The 20,677-nt window shown below is 41.0% G+C and overlaps 1 protein-coding gene across 6 annotated transcripts; it reads left to right on the forward strand.

Moving 5' to 3' along the window:
* Positions 1-1,270: 1,270 nt before the first annotated feature.
* On the forward strand, positions 1,271-14,442 carry gtf2a1 (general transcription factor IIA, 1). Of its 6 annotated transcripts, none has more exons than XM_071201863.1 (11): positions 1,271-1,530; positions 1,669-1,733; positions 3,103-3,204; positions 4,918-5,200; positions 6,501-6,565; positions 8,342-8,417; positions 9,289-9,431; positions 9,898-10,002; positions 11,162-11,470; positions 11,737-11,826; positions 12,957-14,442. In XM_071201863.1, the coding sequence occupies exons 2-11, from the start codon at positions 1,704-1,706 to the stop codon at positions 13,062-13,064; spliced, it is 1,311 nt and encodes a 436-aa protein (XP_071057964.1). In that variant the 5' UTR covers positions 1,271-1,530; positions 1,669-1,703; the 3' UTR covers positions 13,065-14,442. The 6 variants fall into 6 exon arrangements, with proteins under 6 accessions (XP_071057964.1, XP_071057963.1, XP_071057966.1 ...); XM_071201862.1 differs by having other exon boundaries at positions 1,271-1,487; XM_071201865.1 differs by having other exon boundaries at positions 1,271-1,733; positions 9,289-9,413.
* The last annotated feature ends 6,235 nt before the right edge of the window (positions 14,443-20,677 follow it).

Raw genomic sequence — 20,677 nt, forward strand, 5'->3', positions numbered from 1 at the left:
TTATGTGATATCATACACCTGTTGATGTGGGCATTCAAACATTTGTTCTTTTACCAGCTGTATTCACCTTGCAGGTGCAACTATGTGGCTTTTATCCTGGATAAAGTGTTTAAGTTATGTAAGTTTAACGTCTTCATATTTGTCTAATTATATAGTTGACTTTTCATTCAGGAAGTGTGACGCTGCGCTGTCAGTAAGCTTGTCTATGTTTGTGATTGGTCGAATGCTCCAAATACCACCCCTTTCATGTGAACGCGCACCTAACTAGATAGGACACTGCTGGCTTGAGAAATCCACTTGATAACCCGCGTCGTAGGACCGTTTAGCGAGAGCGCGTATGTTTTGGATTAGGCCAAACGGCTAACTCAAACATATCCAGGTTAGGTTGAACCAGCTTCGTAGTACAGGCCTCAGGTGAGGTTAAGGACTCTCGGAGTGTTTAGATAGCCTAACTTTAGTCTAAGTTATCTCAGTGGGTCATCATTTATTTAAACACATATTTCCATTTGAGGGGGGAGTGATTAGTAAAATATGCATAAATAAAAAGAAGAAAATGTTAAATAGGTGAAAAAAGGCAAGACAAACTTTAACAACTTGTTGAGAGCTAAACGTCTTTGCTGCTACCAACAGGAGAGGGGGAGACAGGAGAGGCTGGTTCAGGAGCACATACACACTCACAACTATAAATGAACCAAAAATAAATAAATAAACAACTTTCATTTGTTTATATTGGATATGGTATGTTATTGGTTATGGCCATGATTTTATGATTATTTAAATCTATACAGTTCTGTTTCATATGGGTGCTTCCATAGATCTAGTCTCTTTATTTTCCCCTCAAACTGCACCAGATTGATGTATTTAACTCCAAAAATAAAATAAAATCAGCAACGCTGTAAATAAAACAAAAAAAAACTGGTAGTGGCCTGGCTGGATGTATAATTCCCGGCCTGATTTATTGTACCAGTCCGGCCCTGCAATTATCTAGTGTTTGGAAAGTAGCCTACTGGAGCATTGGGATTAATTCCTCATACAATATTTACATTTGGCCTAATTCAGTAAACAAGCTCACTGGGCATTATGAAGCTAATGCGATCTGTGCACATGTGTTCACTGTTTACTGCTTCCCACTTGTAAACTACATATCCCAGCAGCAGGCGGATTTATTGGATCATAAATCCGCAGGAAGTCTCGCGCGATGTGCGATTTTGACCCTGCCCTATGTCTCGCGCACTCGCAGCTCCATCGCTCAGTATATAAAGCAGGACAACGACGGACGGAGGACGGCTGGGGAAGTCGCAGCCCGGGATTGTAAATAAGACCGCAAAAACTGTGTTTTATTTACAAAAGTAATGCCGGCTGTTTTAAGATACCGTTCCCAGTTGTTTTAAGTCGTTTTTCGTAATTTTTGGCTCTATTCTCGCCTATTTCCGTGTGGTTTTTACACTACGCGTATAATGGCGAGCTCGGCTAACTCGAACCCAGTGGTAAGGACCAATCTCTAAGGATTGTCAGCGGGGAAGAATGGGGGTAAAGATAATGGAAAGCTGTCGACGAGCTGCTAATTATTGATTTCAGTGAAATTAATTTGCTGTAACATCCACTTCACTTTTATATCTAATAAAATGAAGGCTTAATTCAGTCATTTTAATCATTTTTGGAAACTAGACTGTTCTCTGAGATAAAGCCATCTGGTAGGAGCAATGGCTAACGTAAGAGGAGCTGTACATAAAGTAAGTGAAATGAAGTAGAACTGTAGGTATGGTGATGAAATGCAATTTTGAAGTTGCGAATAATGGGCTCTTTTGTCAGGTTGAAGCTTTCATGAGTTGGTTCATGTTGGTCTTTTGAAACTACACTTATGGCTAAATTAATATCTGATTTTGATGTTTGTCCATTGCTTGGGTGGATGAGTGTTATAAAAGCAAACATGATAAGCTAAATAGTTTTTTATTTTGCATAGCTTTTAAGATGCAGATGTTTGCAAAGCACCTCGCCACCATCCACTGCGAATAATTCAGCTTTTTTTGTGTAAAATTAAAGTCTCCTTAGCCGAAAAATCTGTTACGCTCAGTCATCATTGTCCACCATTCCACGAGCAGCAGGCAGGATAGCCGTCCCAAACCACCACTTTTACCCAGCTCATAACAATCTAATAACTGCTCTCCACCGACCAAGCCATACTACGTAGTCAAAGCTGAGCACTCATAATATATAACACCGAAAATATCCTTCACATTCCGTCACATAGTGCTCAATGTACGGGGCTGGCGAGCGCGCAGTTCCCCGCTCCGTAAAATGGCCTCCACGTCTGCCCTCGCTCCGGTTCTGGCCCTCCTCCTCGCTGCTGCTGGTTTTATACCGCCATATTGGCTCTCTAATATAGACTGCCCGGGATGGGAAGGTGCTACTCGACACTACGTCACCGGCTCTACATATAAACACCAGACTGAGCTTTAAATAGTGGAGGAGCAGACAGGCCGAGGGGGAGGAAGCACAGCACAGGGACCGAGGTCCGTGCTGCGGACATTGGGGACAAAGCGGTGCAGTGCGGTGGCGCTTTTAGGCTTACATTGTACCGCTTTCTACCGGCACTGAAATGCGGCAGTATTAGACATAAACACATTGTACATTCGCTGTTTGTATGCGCCACGTATGCCACGGAATTCCTAGTGACATACTGTCGTGTTGTTTGTGACAGACGGACATTTAGACATGGGCTATATGGATTAGCATTACTTTCCACACAGTGACGGTCACACATTGTAGCTAATCCCTAAGATTATTTCGCATTGGACCAGTTTTTAGAGTTGAGTTACATATTTGACATATTCACACCAAATATTACCTGTTTACTTACTTGTTGAGGATTATTTTAATTTATATAACATGGTCTGTCGGACATGTAATGGCTAGCTGCTGTTATTGCAGCTGTGAAGCTATCTAAGTCCTAAACATATTTCTGAAAACCATGCATCATATGTTCCATGAAAGTAAGCACCAAGTGGTGGAAATGTTGTATAACAGATATGTTGTTTTTGTGGGTTTTTTGTTTCTTCTTCAAGCAACTAATGTCCTTTTCTGGTGCTTACTTCCCCATAGCCTAAGCTGTATAAGTCTGTGATCGAGGATGTGATCAACGAGGTGCGAGAGCTGTTCCTGGATGAGGGAGTGGATGAGCAAGTGCTGCTGGAGCTGAAGACGGTAACTGGCCCCTGCAGAAGCATTGTTCCTGTGTAGGACAACTATAGGGGAAATGTCACTGGTGCAGAAGTGCTGTGAGGTGTAATGCATCCTCGAGTTCATTGGAGGATATACTTTTACACACACATACGGGTATTGGGCCGAGTGCGACACCGTACTGCCGGTATCCACCATTTCACGCGAGGTGCAAGCAGAATATCATAGTCTATTGCCTTAATCAATATCTAGTCAACTCTAAAATACCACATAAATGCAATGGCATGATAATATTATTGTGACAAGTGGGGTATTCACCTGGTGTTTCCAGAAATTAGACGTAGATGCTGCCAAAATCGACGAAGGCCACTTTCAAGGTTCGTTTTTCCATACATCTGCAGGCAGTCTGTAAGGGCAATCCAACCCACACAGCTCTAGTTTACGCTGGTAACGACCTAGAGCACACCCCTCAAGTCCAGAGATGCAGCGATTTCTTCGGTCGTTAATTCAGAAAAAAAACCTAGTGCGCTCTGCCTGGCTACTTTAGCTAGCTTTTTACATTAGCACCTCCAGGATATTAGCACCTCCAGGAAAATGGCGTATTTATATATAGATATATATGGCGTGCGTTGCATTGTGGGTAGCTCGTGACGTCACTGTGTGTGAAAGAATAGGAAACTAGCTGATCCCAATCTTTTATTATGATTGGAAACTTCAGCCTCTCATTGGAGAACCATTCCAATACAATAATAAAGTATATATTAAAAAAAGTTGCTCAGAGGACAAAAATACATACATTAAAGATAAGGTAGGTAAAAATGGAGAAACCAGCTCGAGTGCGCTAGAATTTGAAAGTACGCAGCCGAGAAAAATCTGCCCCTTCCTTCAGACTTCCTTACAGAGCCCCTCCTCCAACACACACGAACGCGCACATGACCAATGAGGGCACGAGATAAGTTTGTGCACATGGATGGAAGGCTGACAGGCAGGTAGGCCATCGTGCTTTTTACAGCGCCACGGCTTCCACAGATGACATTTTTGTATGTATTTATTGTCAAAGCATTTAATGTATTCATTGCTATCGGGATGTTAAGAGCATTCTCTTAACAACAACTGCCATTAAAAAGTATTTTTCCATAGTTAAATATTTAACCAACTTCAGTCCTGATCGGCACAATCAACTCTTCATTAATTTTCTGAATTGTATCCCTTTGAATCCCAATGTTTATGGAGAAATGACACTTGAAATTATTTATTTAAATTGAATGTTAGAAGGAAGTTAAGTGTTTTCTGGGCAGCAACAACTTTTGGTGAGTTTTTATTTATTTGTGCAAGAAACCAAGAAAATGCCATATGTATTTTCCCCGTAGAGAAAGCGTAATAAATATGCTCAATATAGAAAACGGAAAAACTATTTTAAAGTCAGGGCTGTAGATTGAAAGTCGAATATTGTGTGATTTTGATCTGTAATGGCAGTTGGATTAAATTAATATTTATTTTTGCCTTTAAGGGTCTCACTATCTATATTTTGGCTACCAACCAAATAATTGACTCATTAGAGTAGCAGAGGCTAAACTTCCTTATCCTCAAAAAGAAAAAAAGCTCACACTCTTGCCAAAATGTATGCAATGTGCATTAACACAGCCAAAACATTTATTTAAAAGCCAAAAGGTCCGTAGTGAGACACAATCTTGTTAAACCTCTGACTCAGCTCTTTTCTTCTTCCCGATGCCTCAGCTATGGGAAAACAAACTGATGCAGTCCAAGGCGGTGGAGGGCTTCCACACGGAGGAGCAGGCAGCCCTGCAGGCCGCAGCGCAGCTGCAACAACAACAACAACAACAACAACATCAACAGCAGCATCAGGTGCAGCATCAGGTGCAGCATCAAGTGCAGCATCAGGTGCAGCATCAGGTGCAGCATCAGGTGCAGCATCAGGGGCAGCATCAGGTGCAGGTCCAACAGGTGCAGCAGGTGCAGCAGCAAGCTCAGGCCCAGCAGGTCATCCAGCAGCAGCAAGGTCAGTCAGCACCGTCACTAACAACAACTAATGCTAATGCATGCAACAGAGACTGCTAACACCTGTGAAGTCCATTACTATTACACACCACAACATGTCCATTTGGAGAAGTCATATTCAGCCTTCCTACTAAACACACGTTTTTTACATTGATATTCAGAAAGTGAAACAATTTTACAAAACTACAATATGATTTTAACTTTAAACTGTAAGAGCCAGTTGTAGATTAAATGACTTGACACAATTGGTATTTTATCATCCCTATTTCTCTGTTGAAGCATTTTAGTTTCAGGGTGTTATCAGAAGTTTTTGTGTTCTAACGGTATTTGGGCCAAAGGGCCTTTATTGGAGATGTTAGAGTTGAAAGGGGGAGACAGAGGGGGGGACATTGCCTGAAATGTTCTGTCGTATCAGGATTGGGACCAGCCTACTAGGCAGCGTGGACCATATATGGGCAACCAGCTCTAACAGCTGAGCTATCCGGTACCCCATTGTTAGAAGTTTTCAATGGTGTCACGATTTAAATTCCTTATTGATTGAGATTTTAATTTCAACCTTTTTTTTTCTCTCCTCCCCCACCTACTTGCTTCCGAAATAAAAGGTCATTTCACAGATGAACCAAATAGTTTACGGGTAGCTTGCCGCTGCACTTTTCAAGACTCCACAGCCATTGTTAGAGTTAGAGATAGTGGACAAAAAACAAAAGTGGAAAAGCCTTCTGCTTCCTGGAATCCAGTGGTTGGGAAACATGTTTCCTAAACAACCTGAGCGATGTAAATATGGTGGCTATATGACACTTGATAACAAGTAGCCTCGCCTGTCTTGTCAAAGAAGGGTTTGAGTAAATTACAGTTTTCATGGCATAAAGCCAGTCTTATCTTTTACAAATTAAGACTCCCAAAGAGCAAACAGTGCTGAAAAGAAAATTGAAAGTCCTTACATCGACATTTTATATTAAATTATAAACAAATTGTTCAAATGCGCTCATATGGCCTAAGTGTGTAGTACATTGCTAAAAAAACAACAACATGCTGTGTATATATATATATATATAACAAACTTAAAACACTGTAGCCATCAATTTAAACAAGATTTCTTTAAATGCAAATAATTATCTCGGCATAAAACCAAATTATCTTTGATCTTTATGAATCAATACTGTCTAGTCTAACAATAGCAAAGCTGTCGGTGCTGGAAAAAATGATTTAATGATCTAATTGCGACTAGAAAAAAAAAGTCTGGTAGAATTATGGAGAGTCGTGATGCTTATGTTGTGATTTAACCGTGTCTCTCTGCACAGCTCCCCAGCAGCAAGTCATTGTCCAGGATCCCAAGATCCTACAGCACATGAATGCAACGGGCATGGTAAGTAGATAATGCACATCGCTTATATCTAGGGTTGGGTACCGAGAACCGGTTCCAACATTTCGATTCCAACGGCATCATTTAGAAATGTGAATTTCGGTTCCGCTTTTCGATTCCTGAGGAAATGTTTCTCGCCGCTCTGCGTAGCCTACTGTATGACTGCGGCGGGGCGGGAAATGTAGCGTTGTATCTACACTTCCTACAGTGTAACCTGGGACCAGGGCCAGCCCGTAGCACTGGCGTTATAGATGTTCGCCGAGGGCGCCAGATCTGTGGAGGCGCTGCGCTGACAGCAATGGGAGGGAAAACAAATGTTTAGACCGTTGGTGCTCATCCTAATTTTCGGTCTAGATGTAACAACATTCATAATTAAGTAAATGTAACACCCTTTTCATCCCGGTTACACGTTTCATTTGCCCTGTACGATGGGCGCTGCAAGTGATGAAAATGGGGGATGTTGGCTTATCTGGCGCCCGCAGCTCACAGCCAAAGTGCGCGTGAGCGAGGGAGCGAGGGAGGGCGCTGTTTTTATTAGCATCTGGTGCTAGCTGCTCTAACGGAAGAAGATGTTTCTACAATGATGTGGAGGAGAGTCCTCTCCAGTCAGACTGAGAGGCTGATAACTTCAGCTCAGTGAGGTAAAGGACTCTGAGTGTTTAGATAGTTCACTTTAGTCTAAGTTATCTCAGTGGGTCTCAAACGTTTTGATCACAATTTATGTAAACACATATTTCCAAGGCTCTCCTTTATAATTATTGGGATAAACAGGTTTGAAATCATTCCAATGTATACTATAGAACAGTAAACCAGACATATCGTTTTAAACTGGAGAGATACAAAAATATGCATTAATAAAATAAGATATGAATGAACACAAATAAAATACGTTACATTTATTTGTTATTGGCTATGGGTTATTGGTTATGTTCACATACTTATTTAATTATGAAAATGTAAACCGATCTTTTTCATATGGGTGTTTAGAGTCCCTTCAGAGAAATGTTCTTAAAGCTAAACTCAGTACTACCTGTGTGCATTTGAAGAGGCCCTATTAAGCTTCTTTGGGGTTTCCCTGGCGTGTATTAAAGGTTTGTGTGCATGTAAATGGCCTGCAAAGGCTAAAATCCCTGTGTTCCTTCCAGAGGGAGTTTCTCTCCCACCCCCCCCCCCCCCCCCTGCCTGAAACACCTCCCTTGAACTCCTATGTTTACTTCCGTAGAGTAGTGACATCACTATTTAACACTCGTCCTTTCTAGTGGCTATCGCTCCAACACTTTGTACATGATAGACTAAGGGGCGGTAATCTCTAAGCGGTTGACCAATCACAACAGAGCCGGCCAGTTTACCAATCAGAGCAGACTGGGCTCTGGTTTCAGACAGAGGGTGAAAAAAGGTGCTGCAGTATGATAAAAACAAAGACCTTTCTGAACTTGAAAGCATGTCACAGTAGAGACACAAGATACAGATATGAACCTGACAACGAGCAGAATAGGGCCCCTTTAAAGCACCGCGACAGAGCTGTTACACCTTGAAGATCTTAAAAACTGAAACGGTCATTGTTTTTCAATCCATTTTATTTATCAAGCGCTTTATCAGGTGCTCAAAGACCCTTTACAGAGATATAAAAAGTCCATTTAAAATAGAGCAATAAAACAACATGTGTCACAAGGACACAGCGTTAACCACATTAAGTGTGCTTAATTGTGTGTCTAGATCTTTGATCATGCGAGTGTGTACCTGACTCCCTTGTGTGTGTTTCCTCCTTTTGTCCTCTAGAGTGCAGCAGCGACCGCAGCGACCCTCGCCCTGCCCACAGGGGTCACCCCGTACCAACAGCTCATCACCAGCCAAGGTGAGACGCTCACAGGTTCATCAGTGCAGCACATTGGGAAGACAAATATCCACATTCCCAAATGAATGAATTGCTACATGAATCACAAGTTGGAGCTTGGTCATGATAACGATAAAAGAACAGGAAGTTGCTAAGGTAGTGTGCTATGAGACTGTTATTTGTATTTTTTTCCTAGCTATTCACACAATTAAAATTCCAGATTTTCTCAGTCATTTTAATTTAAATTGAAATGTAATAAAATAATGAATGAATGTATTGACTCATTTGACTATTATGTGACTTTCATAGAAAATGCGCTTTTCATTTCGAAGGCAGTGTTTCAGTTACTTTGAGTTTGTATCCGCTCTTACTGTAATACCTAGACGTACCTGGGAAATGTGGAGGATAGTTTGAAGGTCTTTTCTGAAGTGGAGGCCTGCGTCTGCCATTACGTCTCTGACCTCAACACAACTCTTTTCCCGGCTTTATCTTTTATCGCCCTCGCCAGGCTCTTTCCCCGTTAATGGCTTTCCATCAGATACAAAAACACACTCTGCCTTAAACACACATCTGTGCTCATTGGTCACACACACACACACACACACACACACACACACACACACACACACACACACACACACACACACACACACACACACACACACACACACACACACTCGCGCTCAGAAAAGAGCCATAAGAGAAAACGAGATGCGAAACCCCAGATTGAGAAACTGCGGTTTAAGAAATTGGCATGACAACTTCTCCTGGTGCTTGTTTGCTGTGTAACTCACTACATCTCACATAGAAGAAGCTGTAAAACACTGTAGTCTACATATAGCCAATGCCCTCTCACAGACTACCCCTCCCCCCTCTGTTCCCCCCCCCCCAGGTCAGATCCTGCAGGTGGTCCGGGCTGCCAACGGGGCTCAGTACATCATCCAGCAGCCGCAGCAGCAGATCCTCTTGCAGCAGCAGATGCAGCCCGGGGGGGTGCAGGCACCGGTCATACAGCAGGTATGCCCCATTAGACAGGTAGGAGCACCTTTGATTTGTCAACAACACCGTTAAAGATTAAGAACAAAGGCTGTAAGGGCGACAGGGCTGCATGTATCCATTTGTCTGGCTATGGAGCCAAACAGCTTTCTTGTAATAGACTGATTATACACAGTATGTATATTTGTACATACATTATCGTTATGAAAAACACAGCCTATTACAAGAAAGCTGTTTGGCTACATAGCCTTGATGCGTAGAGTATATTGAAAAATGCAACGTATAACATAACATTAGTTTATTCAGGACACCCATGACTACTTAATGTTACCTTTTTGTTCAGTGACTTTTCAAATGAAACCAGCAGTATTCAAATGCATCACAGCAGCCAGACCCTAACATCTCAACAACAAACCTCAACTTTTGGCATTTTAAGATCGAGCTCCCTCCAAACTGTTGTATAGTTTTTTGCAGATTGTGAGTGTTTCCTGTTTCCTGTGTGCAGGTCCTGGCTCCTCTGCAGGGAGGCATCCCCCAGCAAACAGGAGTCATCATCCAGCCGCAGCAGATCGTCTTAGCTTCAGGAAACAAAGTCCAAGGCAACACACAGGTCAGCACTACTTTATTATTACATGACGTAGAGCAGCGGCTTTCAAAGTGTGAGGCGCATCCAAGACGCAGACTCATTGTTCCCTCTAAAGTAGGGGTGAGTGCAGTAAGGAGGCAAAGTTGACGTTCAGTGTGTTGCCGGGAGCATATAAAGATTTCTCCACGATGTTGAAAATGTTAATAATGTTTTAAAAAATTGTTTAAAACATAAAGATAAAAAGGTTTGAAAAAGTTATTGTTTAATGGTTAAAGGAGGTGACGCTACTCAGCCAATCAAATGGGTGCAGTCAGTGAGTCAGCACGATAGATTCAAACACAGAGACGAGACAAGAGGAGAGAAACAGTCAGGCATTTCAAATGGCGAAAGGTAGACAGCGAAAACAGAGCATTTACTGACATGCTCTCTTACTGGACCTCTTTGAAATGCAATTGAATACCCCTGCATTATAGCAGCAACAACAACAATAATAATAATAATAATAATAATAGCAATAATAATTGGGAGGGTGGGGGGGGCTGTTCTTATGTTTTCTGGGGGAGGCTCACCTTCCCACACTTTGAAACCCCTGACGTAGAGGAATACTCTATTCCGATTGGTCAATGTTGAACTTCAGCGGTCTGATATTTGTCGATAGTAGACCGTTGCTAAAGACGCTCTGATAGAGAGACCATGTGCAGTCAAATCAATCCGCAGAAAGAAGTCCGGTCAGCTGTGACATTAGTGTCAATCTAATCAAATACTTAGTGAATACGCTTATTTTATATTTGTGGAGAGCACGAGACTTGGCTGAATTGTCCCTATTAACAAGAGAAGGTAAAAGGTTAAATGCCACAGAGAGGGGAATCAGCAGCAGAAGACAGACAGGAAGTAAACACAGGAACACGGTATGGGCTCTGGCAGCGTTTGAAGACTGGTCATTGGAAGAGAAACTGTGAACAGACTTGGACATTTAAAGAAATCTTCGATCAGTGCTGCCCTCATTTTGCTATGCTAGAACAGACTATTTTTTTCCTTAGCAGGAGCAATATGATCATTTTTAAATCAGTGAAATCATGTGTAAATCCAGAGATGGTCTTAATCACTCTTATTATCCCTAACGGCTCTATTCTGGAGCTTATAAGTCTTGTGACATCCACCCCCCCTCTCTTCCTCCTGTCAGGTGATGCAGTCGGCGCAGATGGCCCAGCAGCAGCAGCAGCCGGCTCAGGCCGCTCAGGTGCAGCTGCAGCAGGCCCAGGGCGCAGCTGCACCACAGGCCCAGCAGCAGCCTCAGGCCCAGCAGCAGCCTCAGGCCCAGCAGCAGCCTCAGGCCCAGCAGCAGCCTCAGGCCCAGCAGCCTCCCATGATGCTGCAGGTGGACGGCGCCGGAGACACCTCCTCAGAAGAGGACGAGGATGAGGAGGAGTACGATGAAGATGAGGACGAGGAGAAGGACAAGGAGGGGGGAGAGGACGGCCAGGTGGAAGAGGTGGGAAACTATACGGTTTACATCTTGTATTAGACATTTTACAATTCTCACACAACTCAATTTTCCCTGGGATGAATCTCTGGTTCTTTATTGAAACTGATCAAATGCTGTAGGTTAAACGCAGCGGCACTGCAGTGTCAACTATTTGTAATGCTATAAATGATAATAATAAGACTTGCTGTAAAGACCAGACATTAATTTCCAAGAGCTTATTCGCCATAACTCGATTTAATATTTAATATTGTGTTGGTTTGTTCCCGTGTCAGGAGCCGCTGAACAGTAGTGATGATGTCAGCGATGAGGAGGACCATGAGCTGTTTGATACAGAGAATGTAGTGGTGTGCCAGTATGACAAGGTGAGAAATGATCTGTGGAGTGGAAGAATATGGTAAAACATAACTCCATCAGCCTTTCTGGAAAAATACAGTGGAAAATATTTTAAGTTTCCCTTAATCACCGCTCTATCCCTGGACTGATCACTAGTCTATAGAGCAACCCTGAAGTTAGCATTGCAAGGGCTTCTTCGACAAAATGCAATGGGATTTTTCTATTGGATTTTAGAATATTGTCGAAAATAAGATCTGTGGCGAACAGACACTTGTGATAATCTCCCATATGAACACCACTTTGTGATTTAAGTAGCATCAATGCAATCGCCAAAATTGTAAGATAAGATTAGGCTATAAACAAACTTACATCTCGTTGTCATGACTTCATGCCACCACCACCACCGCTAAATGACATTTATAGTCTCATTTAGTTTGTGTTAGAAACTGCCGTTTATGACACATTCACAAAACATACTCCTGTGGGTTATTTAAAGGACGAAACATGAACATTTCTTAAGCAAGCATGACTTAGTATTTGACCTCTTCTGGTTCCCCTAACTCATTTCCGGGTTTTCGGAGTCATTCCTTCATCACTGCACTTTAGGACTCACACACATATTGGCTAAAGTTAACACTTAAATGCAAAAACAGTTATTTACATTTGTCAATCGATGAAAAAACATTTTAACGATTTAAAACATTACTACTACTAAGAAGGACTTTGATAAAATATGAATGTAATATCAGTTTTATATAACAAATCAACTCTGGCGTTATATAATATATGTTTGCCTATATCATATAAATCCTTTGAAAAAGTGCTAAATATTTCCCCAAAAATGTGTTTGATGGCAGATTCTCCCATTTATGAATCTGTGAGCCATTTCTGTGGTACATTAGCGCTGTATTGGTTTGATGCACTGCCTTGAGTGCAGTGGTTGATGACCATTATCATACATGCAGAAATTGTATTACAAAACTTAAATTCTAGATGAGTGCCTGTTTATAAGTATTGCACGACACTGGTGAATACACAGTTTGTGTCCGACCAGTCTCATGTGTGCACAGGCTAAAGACATTAGAGACTGTGTCCACCGTAAGATGAAACATCTGTCCTTGACGCCTACAACATTAATTTCCGTCTCCATACTCCCCAGATACACAGAAGTAAGAACAAATGGAAATTCCACCTGAAGGACGGGATCATGAATCTGAACGGGAGAGACTACGTCTTCTCCAAAGCCATTGGGGACGCCGAATGGTGAAGTAAAAGACGAAGAATAAAAGAGAGAAAGACAAAGCAACAGGAGCAGAAACTCTGTACCTCCTTCTCTGCAGTTAACAGATACTTCAATATCCTTCCACATCCTGGGACTGGATTGGTTTCAGGAAACTTCTTCGGAGTCTTTGAGAACTCTGACAAACCAAAAGGATTGTGAGGTACTGTAAAAGAAAACGGGGGTGTCTTGAAACACACCCGACTGGCCTTTGCGGAAAGAGAAACCGACAGTGGAAGGTTATCTTTTTGGCTTCTTCTACATTTTTTGGAGAGTAAGCATTTCACATCGTACAGGTGTAGTGGACCAGGGTGACCTGCCCCCGCCACAGGAGGGCCATTCAATATAACCCTTGTAGATGAGAAACACCTGGATGCCGCACTGGAGGATTCAGTCCTACCTTAGTGCCACCGGTCAAGATTGCTTCCTTTCACTTATGGCTAAAAAATGTTGTTCTTGTTCCCTAAAATCATGAAAACTCAGTGTTTTAATGTAGGCAACGACCTGTTATTGTTTTAAAGTTGTTTTTTTAAACGTGTTCCATGAAGGGTTAAGGCCAAGGAATTACATTAAAAATAGTTTTTAATTATTTTAAGACATTATTTTAATCTGAGCACTCAATCCCCCCCCGCCCCCACCCAAAGATTGTTCTCATCTGCTTCTCTGGAGCTTCATTCCATCTTTATCCAAAAAACTTCACACAGAAAAAGGAACAGATCCAACACTGAATTCATTTAAGAATTGTACAAATAACGTTTGTCCTGTTGGTGTATCTTCTTTGCTCTTATTTTTAGATCCCTGCAGCCGTCTGAAAGTGTGCACTGTCAGTTTATCAATGTGTTGTCAAACCAGTTAGTTGAGTTAATCAATAGCCACAATAGCTCTCTTTGTGCGGGTCTGTGAAAGAAAGTGAGTGTGTTTATGTTGATTGGTGTTCTCACTGCTTTTTCTCGCACACCCCATCATCTCAAAATGTCTCGGTTGGATCAGTTAAATTGATTTTAATTTAACTTCTTTCGGTGGGTACATGCATCCTTTCCTAATTATTTTTTTTATTTATTCCTGAAAGTTCATGAAATGTTTTTTTCTTTTTTAAAGCTTGGCAAGCCGCACCAAACTGTGCTCTTATAATCTAATAAGTGTTCCTTTTCTTTCTCGCTGTTGGATGGACAAAGCTTGATAAACGCTATGATCCAAATCATTTCGTCCGACACATGTTCTCCTGTGCTTTCATTTTATTCATGACTTTTAAATGAGAATATTTTCTATCGAAGTGAGTTTAACTCAGGGGGCCTGTGTGTTTCTCTGCAGTTTGTTTTTAGTGCCCCTGTTGCAGCAATTTGAAATAAAGTACGTGTTTTTTGAATTTTCTGTCGATATGGTTGATGGTTGGCTCTATAGAGAATGTTTTTAAGCACTGACACATGAAGAAGTAGAAGAAGTTTCACATTTTCCAAAGATATAATGGGAATACAATCGACTTTCTATTTACCCGTTACCCCATAGACAACAAATATATTGCAATAAAGAAGTTTCCAATTAATTATACGTAGAACATTGAAAAAAACATATTTAACATTAACACAGTAAATAAATGATTAGTCACATTCAACTAATCTGCTTAGTATTTTCTTTCTTCTCATGGGTGGATCATTAGATTTTTTAACTTGATTTAATACTTCCAATAATGACAAATTACAGATAAGCTAATCTAAAGGATATCTATAAATCTGCTTTCTTGTTTTGTCGTGTGTTCTTACAATAAAGGAAATGTACGGTTGATCTTTTCTTTAAAACCAATTTTAATAATGAAATCCTGTTTGGAACAAAACTTAGGTTGTGTTTTGAATGCAGTAATTTTGTCCGCAGTATAAATAAATGATCAACTTTTAGCCCATTTTATAAATAAGGTGAACATATCGGTAGTCGAATAGTCATCAGGCTCTCCATTTGTTACCGTGCTACATGGTTCTAATTCTTCTGTCAGATTTACCCCCACGTCACTTTGAACTCCACCCTTTATTCACCCACTACCTTCCTAGTGTTGTTCAAACTGATTAAAAAGATAATGTCAGCGTTGTTCACACAGAAATCGATATTTATTTTACACAATTTATTTATCTTTATAACAATGAAATGCTAAACTACAGTGAAGTAAAGTTAACGTTTTTGCTACCATTTTGGGGCAGGGGCTGGACGTTGATCTTTTTAGCTTAATATTTTAACCATTTATCTAATATTAGCTATTGTAGCAAGCTAGTAATTTTAGCTTAAAGGTGACATGTCATGCTTTTCCGGTTATTACCCGTCCCCTTGTACAACAGCAGAGTCAAAACCCTCAAAAGTACACCATGTAGGGCGTAAAACTCTAACAAAGAAAATACCTCCCCAAAACGCCTCGTTGGAGATACGTCACTGTCCATTTGATTCTTCCGGGTACATCATGATGTCATGTGGTCCCCGGAACGAAATGGACCAATCCGTGGAGCCGTTACGTTACGTCCGCGCAGCCGTTACGTTAAGCCCCCGCTGATTGGTCCAAATTGACCAATCCACGGACTTCCTCACACACTCAGTGCAGGCAGCTCTGCGGATCTCTCCTCCCTGGCTGCAGGCTGATAACAGACAGTTGGGATCGCGGCGAAATTCTCTCTGCAGACCCATTCTCACAGCGTTTATCAACCTTTTTCTTACTCAATATCAAGCCACACTTATTGTTTTTACTTCGGCTGTGACTTTGTGTGTGCTCAGGGTGAGTTTGGCTGTGTTTTGCTGTGTATCGCTAAACAAGGAAATCACACCTCCATGGAGCTCAGCGCGATTCACAACTGGTCCCGACCAATCGGAGCACACTGGGATCACAGGGAGGAGGAGAAGTGGGGCAAGAGCTGCAACGAGCCGTTTAGTGGAGAGAGTAGGCTTGTTTGAGACAAGCAAGACCTGCGCAGACCTGCGCAGTTGCGATCAACGTCTTGCTAGTGCGTTGCATGATGGTTAGTCATTTTGTCCGACTTGCTCTGGAGGCTCGCCCACATGAGACTTTGAAATCTCGCGGGACAAAGACGCCCGCAGCCTTGAGAGCGAGGCGAGTTGGCGCAGTTGCTCTCCACGAGCTGCGGAAGCGAAATGCTTGATGAGAAACGGCTCGCTGGTATCTCGAGCTGAGCGCTCATTGGTGGTTTTTACCACGTGCTGCTGATGAAACTCTCCAATTGGCTGGCAAAAGTTTGTTATTGTTTTGTGTCAGTTTCACGTCGCCACATCCATTCCCATTTTTCATCATTGTTCCACAATGTTTATCATCATGAAATTAATATCTATATATTTTATACTATACTGCTTACCGTTTTCATACTTTATATATCTTAGCATATTCATACACACTGTTCATACTGCTCACAGGCTGATATCTAGTGTATTAATACACACTGTTTATTCATCATTCAATTCATTCTATATGTTATTCTGTAGATTGTGTACATTACTTTCCACTTCACTGCTTGTTGCACCTGGTTAGAAGCTCAACTGCATTTCGTTGTCTCAGTACCTGTAATATGTGCAATAACAATAAAGTTTCTCTTTAAGTTAAACCAAATCATTAAAATAAAATCTATTGTAATGTAATGATTTGGTTTAACCTTATTTATTGAATACATCATTTAAAATGGCAAGATTAAATCAAATTACATTCTCCATACAATACATGTGGGATTTCTATTGCATCCACTTCATCTGCAACGAAAAACGCCAACGCAATTTCCGCCATTGCAAACCCAGCCAGTCAAGCCGACTCCGAGCTGTCCGATTTAAGATGAGCTTTTTGACACCTCCCCCGGCTGTGATCGGCTACTCTCGTCTACTTTCGAGGCGAGCCGCAATGTGTCTCAAACAAGCCTAGTGAATACACATACTTTACAGAGATGCATATGCGAAACCAATGTGAGTTTGGAAAATTGCACAGTATAAATCTATTCTAGTAGACCTCAACAATGGAATTATGATCAGTGGAAATGGCCATGACATGGGACCTTTAATATTGTAACCATTTAACTTATACTATGAGCTAACCATTGATGCAATTTAGCTAGTACTTTTAGCTTGCAACAACTCACTGTTTACTTTTAGCTAACTATTGAACACCTTATCCATTAACTTAATCTTAACTATTTAACACTTTTCATTACTTTTAGCTAGCAATCGAGCTAGTACTTTTAGCTTAATATTGTAACCATTTATCTAAGACTTTGAGCTAACCATTGAAGCAATTTAGCTAGTACTTTTAGCTTAATTTTGTAAAAACTCACCGTTTACTTTTGGCTAACCATTGAACATTTCTTCATTACTTTTAGCTTTTGTTAGAAATTATCCATTACTTTTAGTTAACCGTAGGAACAATTTATCCATTACTTTTAGCTATTGTATTTGATCAATCAATTTAGCTAGCACTTGTACTTTATCCACTTGAAATGTACTTTAAGCTTATTATTGTAAAACATAATCCATAAAGTTAAAGTTACCAAACTACTTTTAACCACTTTGCTTTTAGTTTACCATTTCAACAGTTTGTTCACATAATGCAAGTGTTATAGCTGCATTAAACTTCTTCAATCCAATCTTAGTAATAATACTTCTATATTTATTTTAGTAGTTGAGTTTCTCTTATCTGTCAACATAATCTTAAAAAAGCCCCCGGTTTAGGTGAACAGGAATTCTGGTTTGAAATCACTACATCTGATGCTACATAGAAAAGTGGGCCTAAATATGCCTCAATTTGTCTTAAATTACCTGTAATCCAGTGTCTGGATGCCTTTCAGGATATGCACAGCATGGGCGTTCTCCTTGCCTTTCCTCTAAATCCTAACCAAACTGATACAATCCCTGTGTATTTCCTTTTGGATAATTATGAGATAAAGGTGTGGTGCTGCCTGGGATTAGAGCTGAATCAGAAACTACATGGAGATTTCTGCCCTTGATTGTAAATGGATTTGTGGCAAGCCGTCACATGTACAATATATCAAGCTTCACAAAGACTTATTCAGTCCTGAACAAACCTTGTGGAGGAAGAATGTATCCCTGGCTGTTTCTGACAAAGTGGGCCCTCTTGCTTCTCCTGGGCACTCAGATGTAAGAGCCTGTGCTGCTGGCGAATGAGGCTTATAATGAGGCCCAGGAGATGTCTAGCTAATACTCTATAGCTTGCTCTGCTTACCACCTAACTGACAGTGACTGCCAATCAGAAACATGGCAAAATGGAGTTTGTACGCTTCAGTGGAATAGTAGCCAGGTCTATTGGCTGTGACATGTTGAGTTTACTGTAGTCTGTGAAGCTTTTTGGGACAAAGAGCCTTTATTCGTTTTTAATGGACATACCTCCTTTCCTGGTTTTTCAGTTTCATGGTCCTGGGATAGTGCGTGCTGGCTCACTGTCACACTGTCATGACTTAAGGGACACAAATGGAACAGAGCCATCGTCAATGTTATTAGTAACACCTGTGCTTCTCCTACTACAAGGTCTCAACATGGCTGTTGTGAAAAAGACCAATTGGCTACTGATCGCTGAATTGCTCAACATCTTAAGAAGTGCATTATAATCTTTGGGCCTGGGGAAAATATGAATTCATCAAAGAAAAAGAGGCAAGAAATCCATGTGAAGTTATCTTCTGATAAATGTATTTTGTGATTTTGTCAATCGATAGTAAAGATAGCATTTACTGTAACTGAAGTGGTTGTTAGATGATGAAACAACGCCTGAATCCTCCCAAAACCGTTCGAACATCGGACAAGCATTTCCACTTCACGGATCACTGAGTAGGTGCATTGAGTGAGTACTGTTTTCTATAAATCTTGTTTATTCAATAACCTCTATCACTTCTTGTGTACAAATAATTGCTACACTTCAAATGGCTTAGTGGAAAGATGAAAGTGTAATCACATCTTGAATGTCTTTCGAGTGTGGTTAGCTATATACACATGTGGCTCTTGCCATGATCGGACGGCACACCATACCAATTACTTAAAGTCTTCAGATTCAAAGAGTCAATGATTTGGAGTCATGTGATTTCAGTCCACACATCTGTGGATACAAAGATGATGTTTGGACAGCTGTGAAATGTTCAAATAATGTGTTGTAAAGTATACAAATCTGCATAGTTATTGGACCTTGGTTACAAAAGGCCCTTTCATCTTTTGGTACTGAGTATAGGAGAATGTGATGAAACCGGTTGTGGCAAGAACAGTCCTTTGAGATGATCCGTGAGTGTAATTAGCCCAACAAATTGCAACTTAGCTTTTGTTATTGAAATACCATATTTTTGACGAGGGTCTTTAGCCAGGTACAAATGTAATCAACAATATGGCGTTTTGATTTGGTCATTTTGGTTGCGTGCAATGCACTCCACCTTGCAAATGAGTTTGTGATCACTCATGCATCTGCACAAATAGATAAAACCTTGCATAAAAGTAGATTGTTCACAGATCAAATGTAGGCTTGTGTAAAAGTGAAATGTTCAGTGAAAATATAAAGTCTGTCTTAAATGTTATGGTTTGACCACTCTTGGAACAACACGGAGACAAATGTTTTCACTGACTTCCACTCTGTGGTTCGCTCTAGCAATTTTAAAGAGCTTTCTGTAAAAGAAAGAAACGTTACTCTTCAAGAGGACCGTCCATGCGTACTGGCCCATTGAACAACGCAAGATATAACTTCATAAATGCAGGGATTTTGTGTTCCCAGCAATAAGTGCCGGATGGCTACTTAAAGACCTCTGAGTGACCAATGCTTCTCTGAACCTCCTGATAGAAACTCAATGTCTCTGTTCAGTGCTTCTCATGATTTTTTCCCACTGTATTTGATTTTAGCAACATAATCTGGTGCATCGCCGGGTCGTTCCCTGCTTATTTGAGGAAACACTGGGCGATTGGTTTATTTGAAATACCGGGAGAGGAATAATCAGGCAGGCCTGAGAACCAGCTACATGAAGAATGTCATAAATAAATACAGTCCAAGTCTCGATCGGTTTGTGCGGTCAGTTTTGTCAGATATTTTCTGTTATAATCCAGATGGCTTTGAAAAAACACTTCATGAATCCTAAATGGAGGTGTAGTTTCAAAGGACAGGTGTGTCGCCACCCCCATTCTTTTCGTGTTCACCCTGTCACCCACACAGATGTGCAGGGGTTTGATTGTTATCAAACTTGACATGCGCACACTCGTGAAAGAACTATGAAATGTGGGTTAACATTAGATGGCAGTGGAATGAGGAGGCCCCTTACAAATGCAGCCAGGCACGTCGTGCTCCGGCTCTGTGTGTTTAGCATTTGAAGGGTGGATTGTTGTTAATGGGTGATTGGAGGAGATTGACACAAAGCTGTGGAAAACATTTAGATGAAAATGATGTCTTTTAGCCTGTTTGGAAGTCTAGAACAAAGGGAGGAGATGCCACTCTTCGTTCGGTTTAGCCTCACTAATGCTTCAAGGCGGCAGTAAAGAGTTGTACACATTGTACTATATATATTTCAGTACTGAAACAAACCATTCAGCCTCGTCAAATATCTTTGACCCAACAACTTTGCAAGCAAATTAATAAAGCACTGAAATGATCC

This window comes from Pseudochaenichthys georgianus, chromosome 24 (assembly GCF_902827115.2).
Source record: "Pseudochaenichthys georgianus chromosome 24, fPseGeo1.2, whole genome shotgun sequence".
Lineage (NCBI taxonomy): Eukaryota > Metazoa > Chordata > Actinopteri > Perciformes > Channichthyidae > Pseudochaenichthys > Pseudochaenichthys georgianus.

Coding starts and splice junctions, on each gene's coding strand:
- gtf2a1 (XM_071201863.1), top strand. CDS start 1,704: ATGGCTAACGTAAGAGGAGCTGTACATAAA. Junction 6,566..8,341: donor ACATGAATGCAACGGGCATG/GTAAGTAGATAA, acceptor TTTGTCCTCTAG/AGTGCAGCAGCGACCGCAGC. Junction 8,418..9,288: donor ACAGCTCATCACCAGCCAAG/GTGAGACGCTCA, acceptor CCCCCCCCCCAG/GTCAGATCCTGCAGGTGGTC.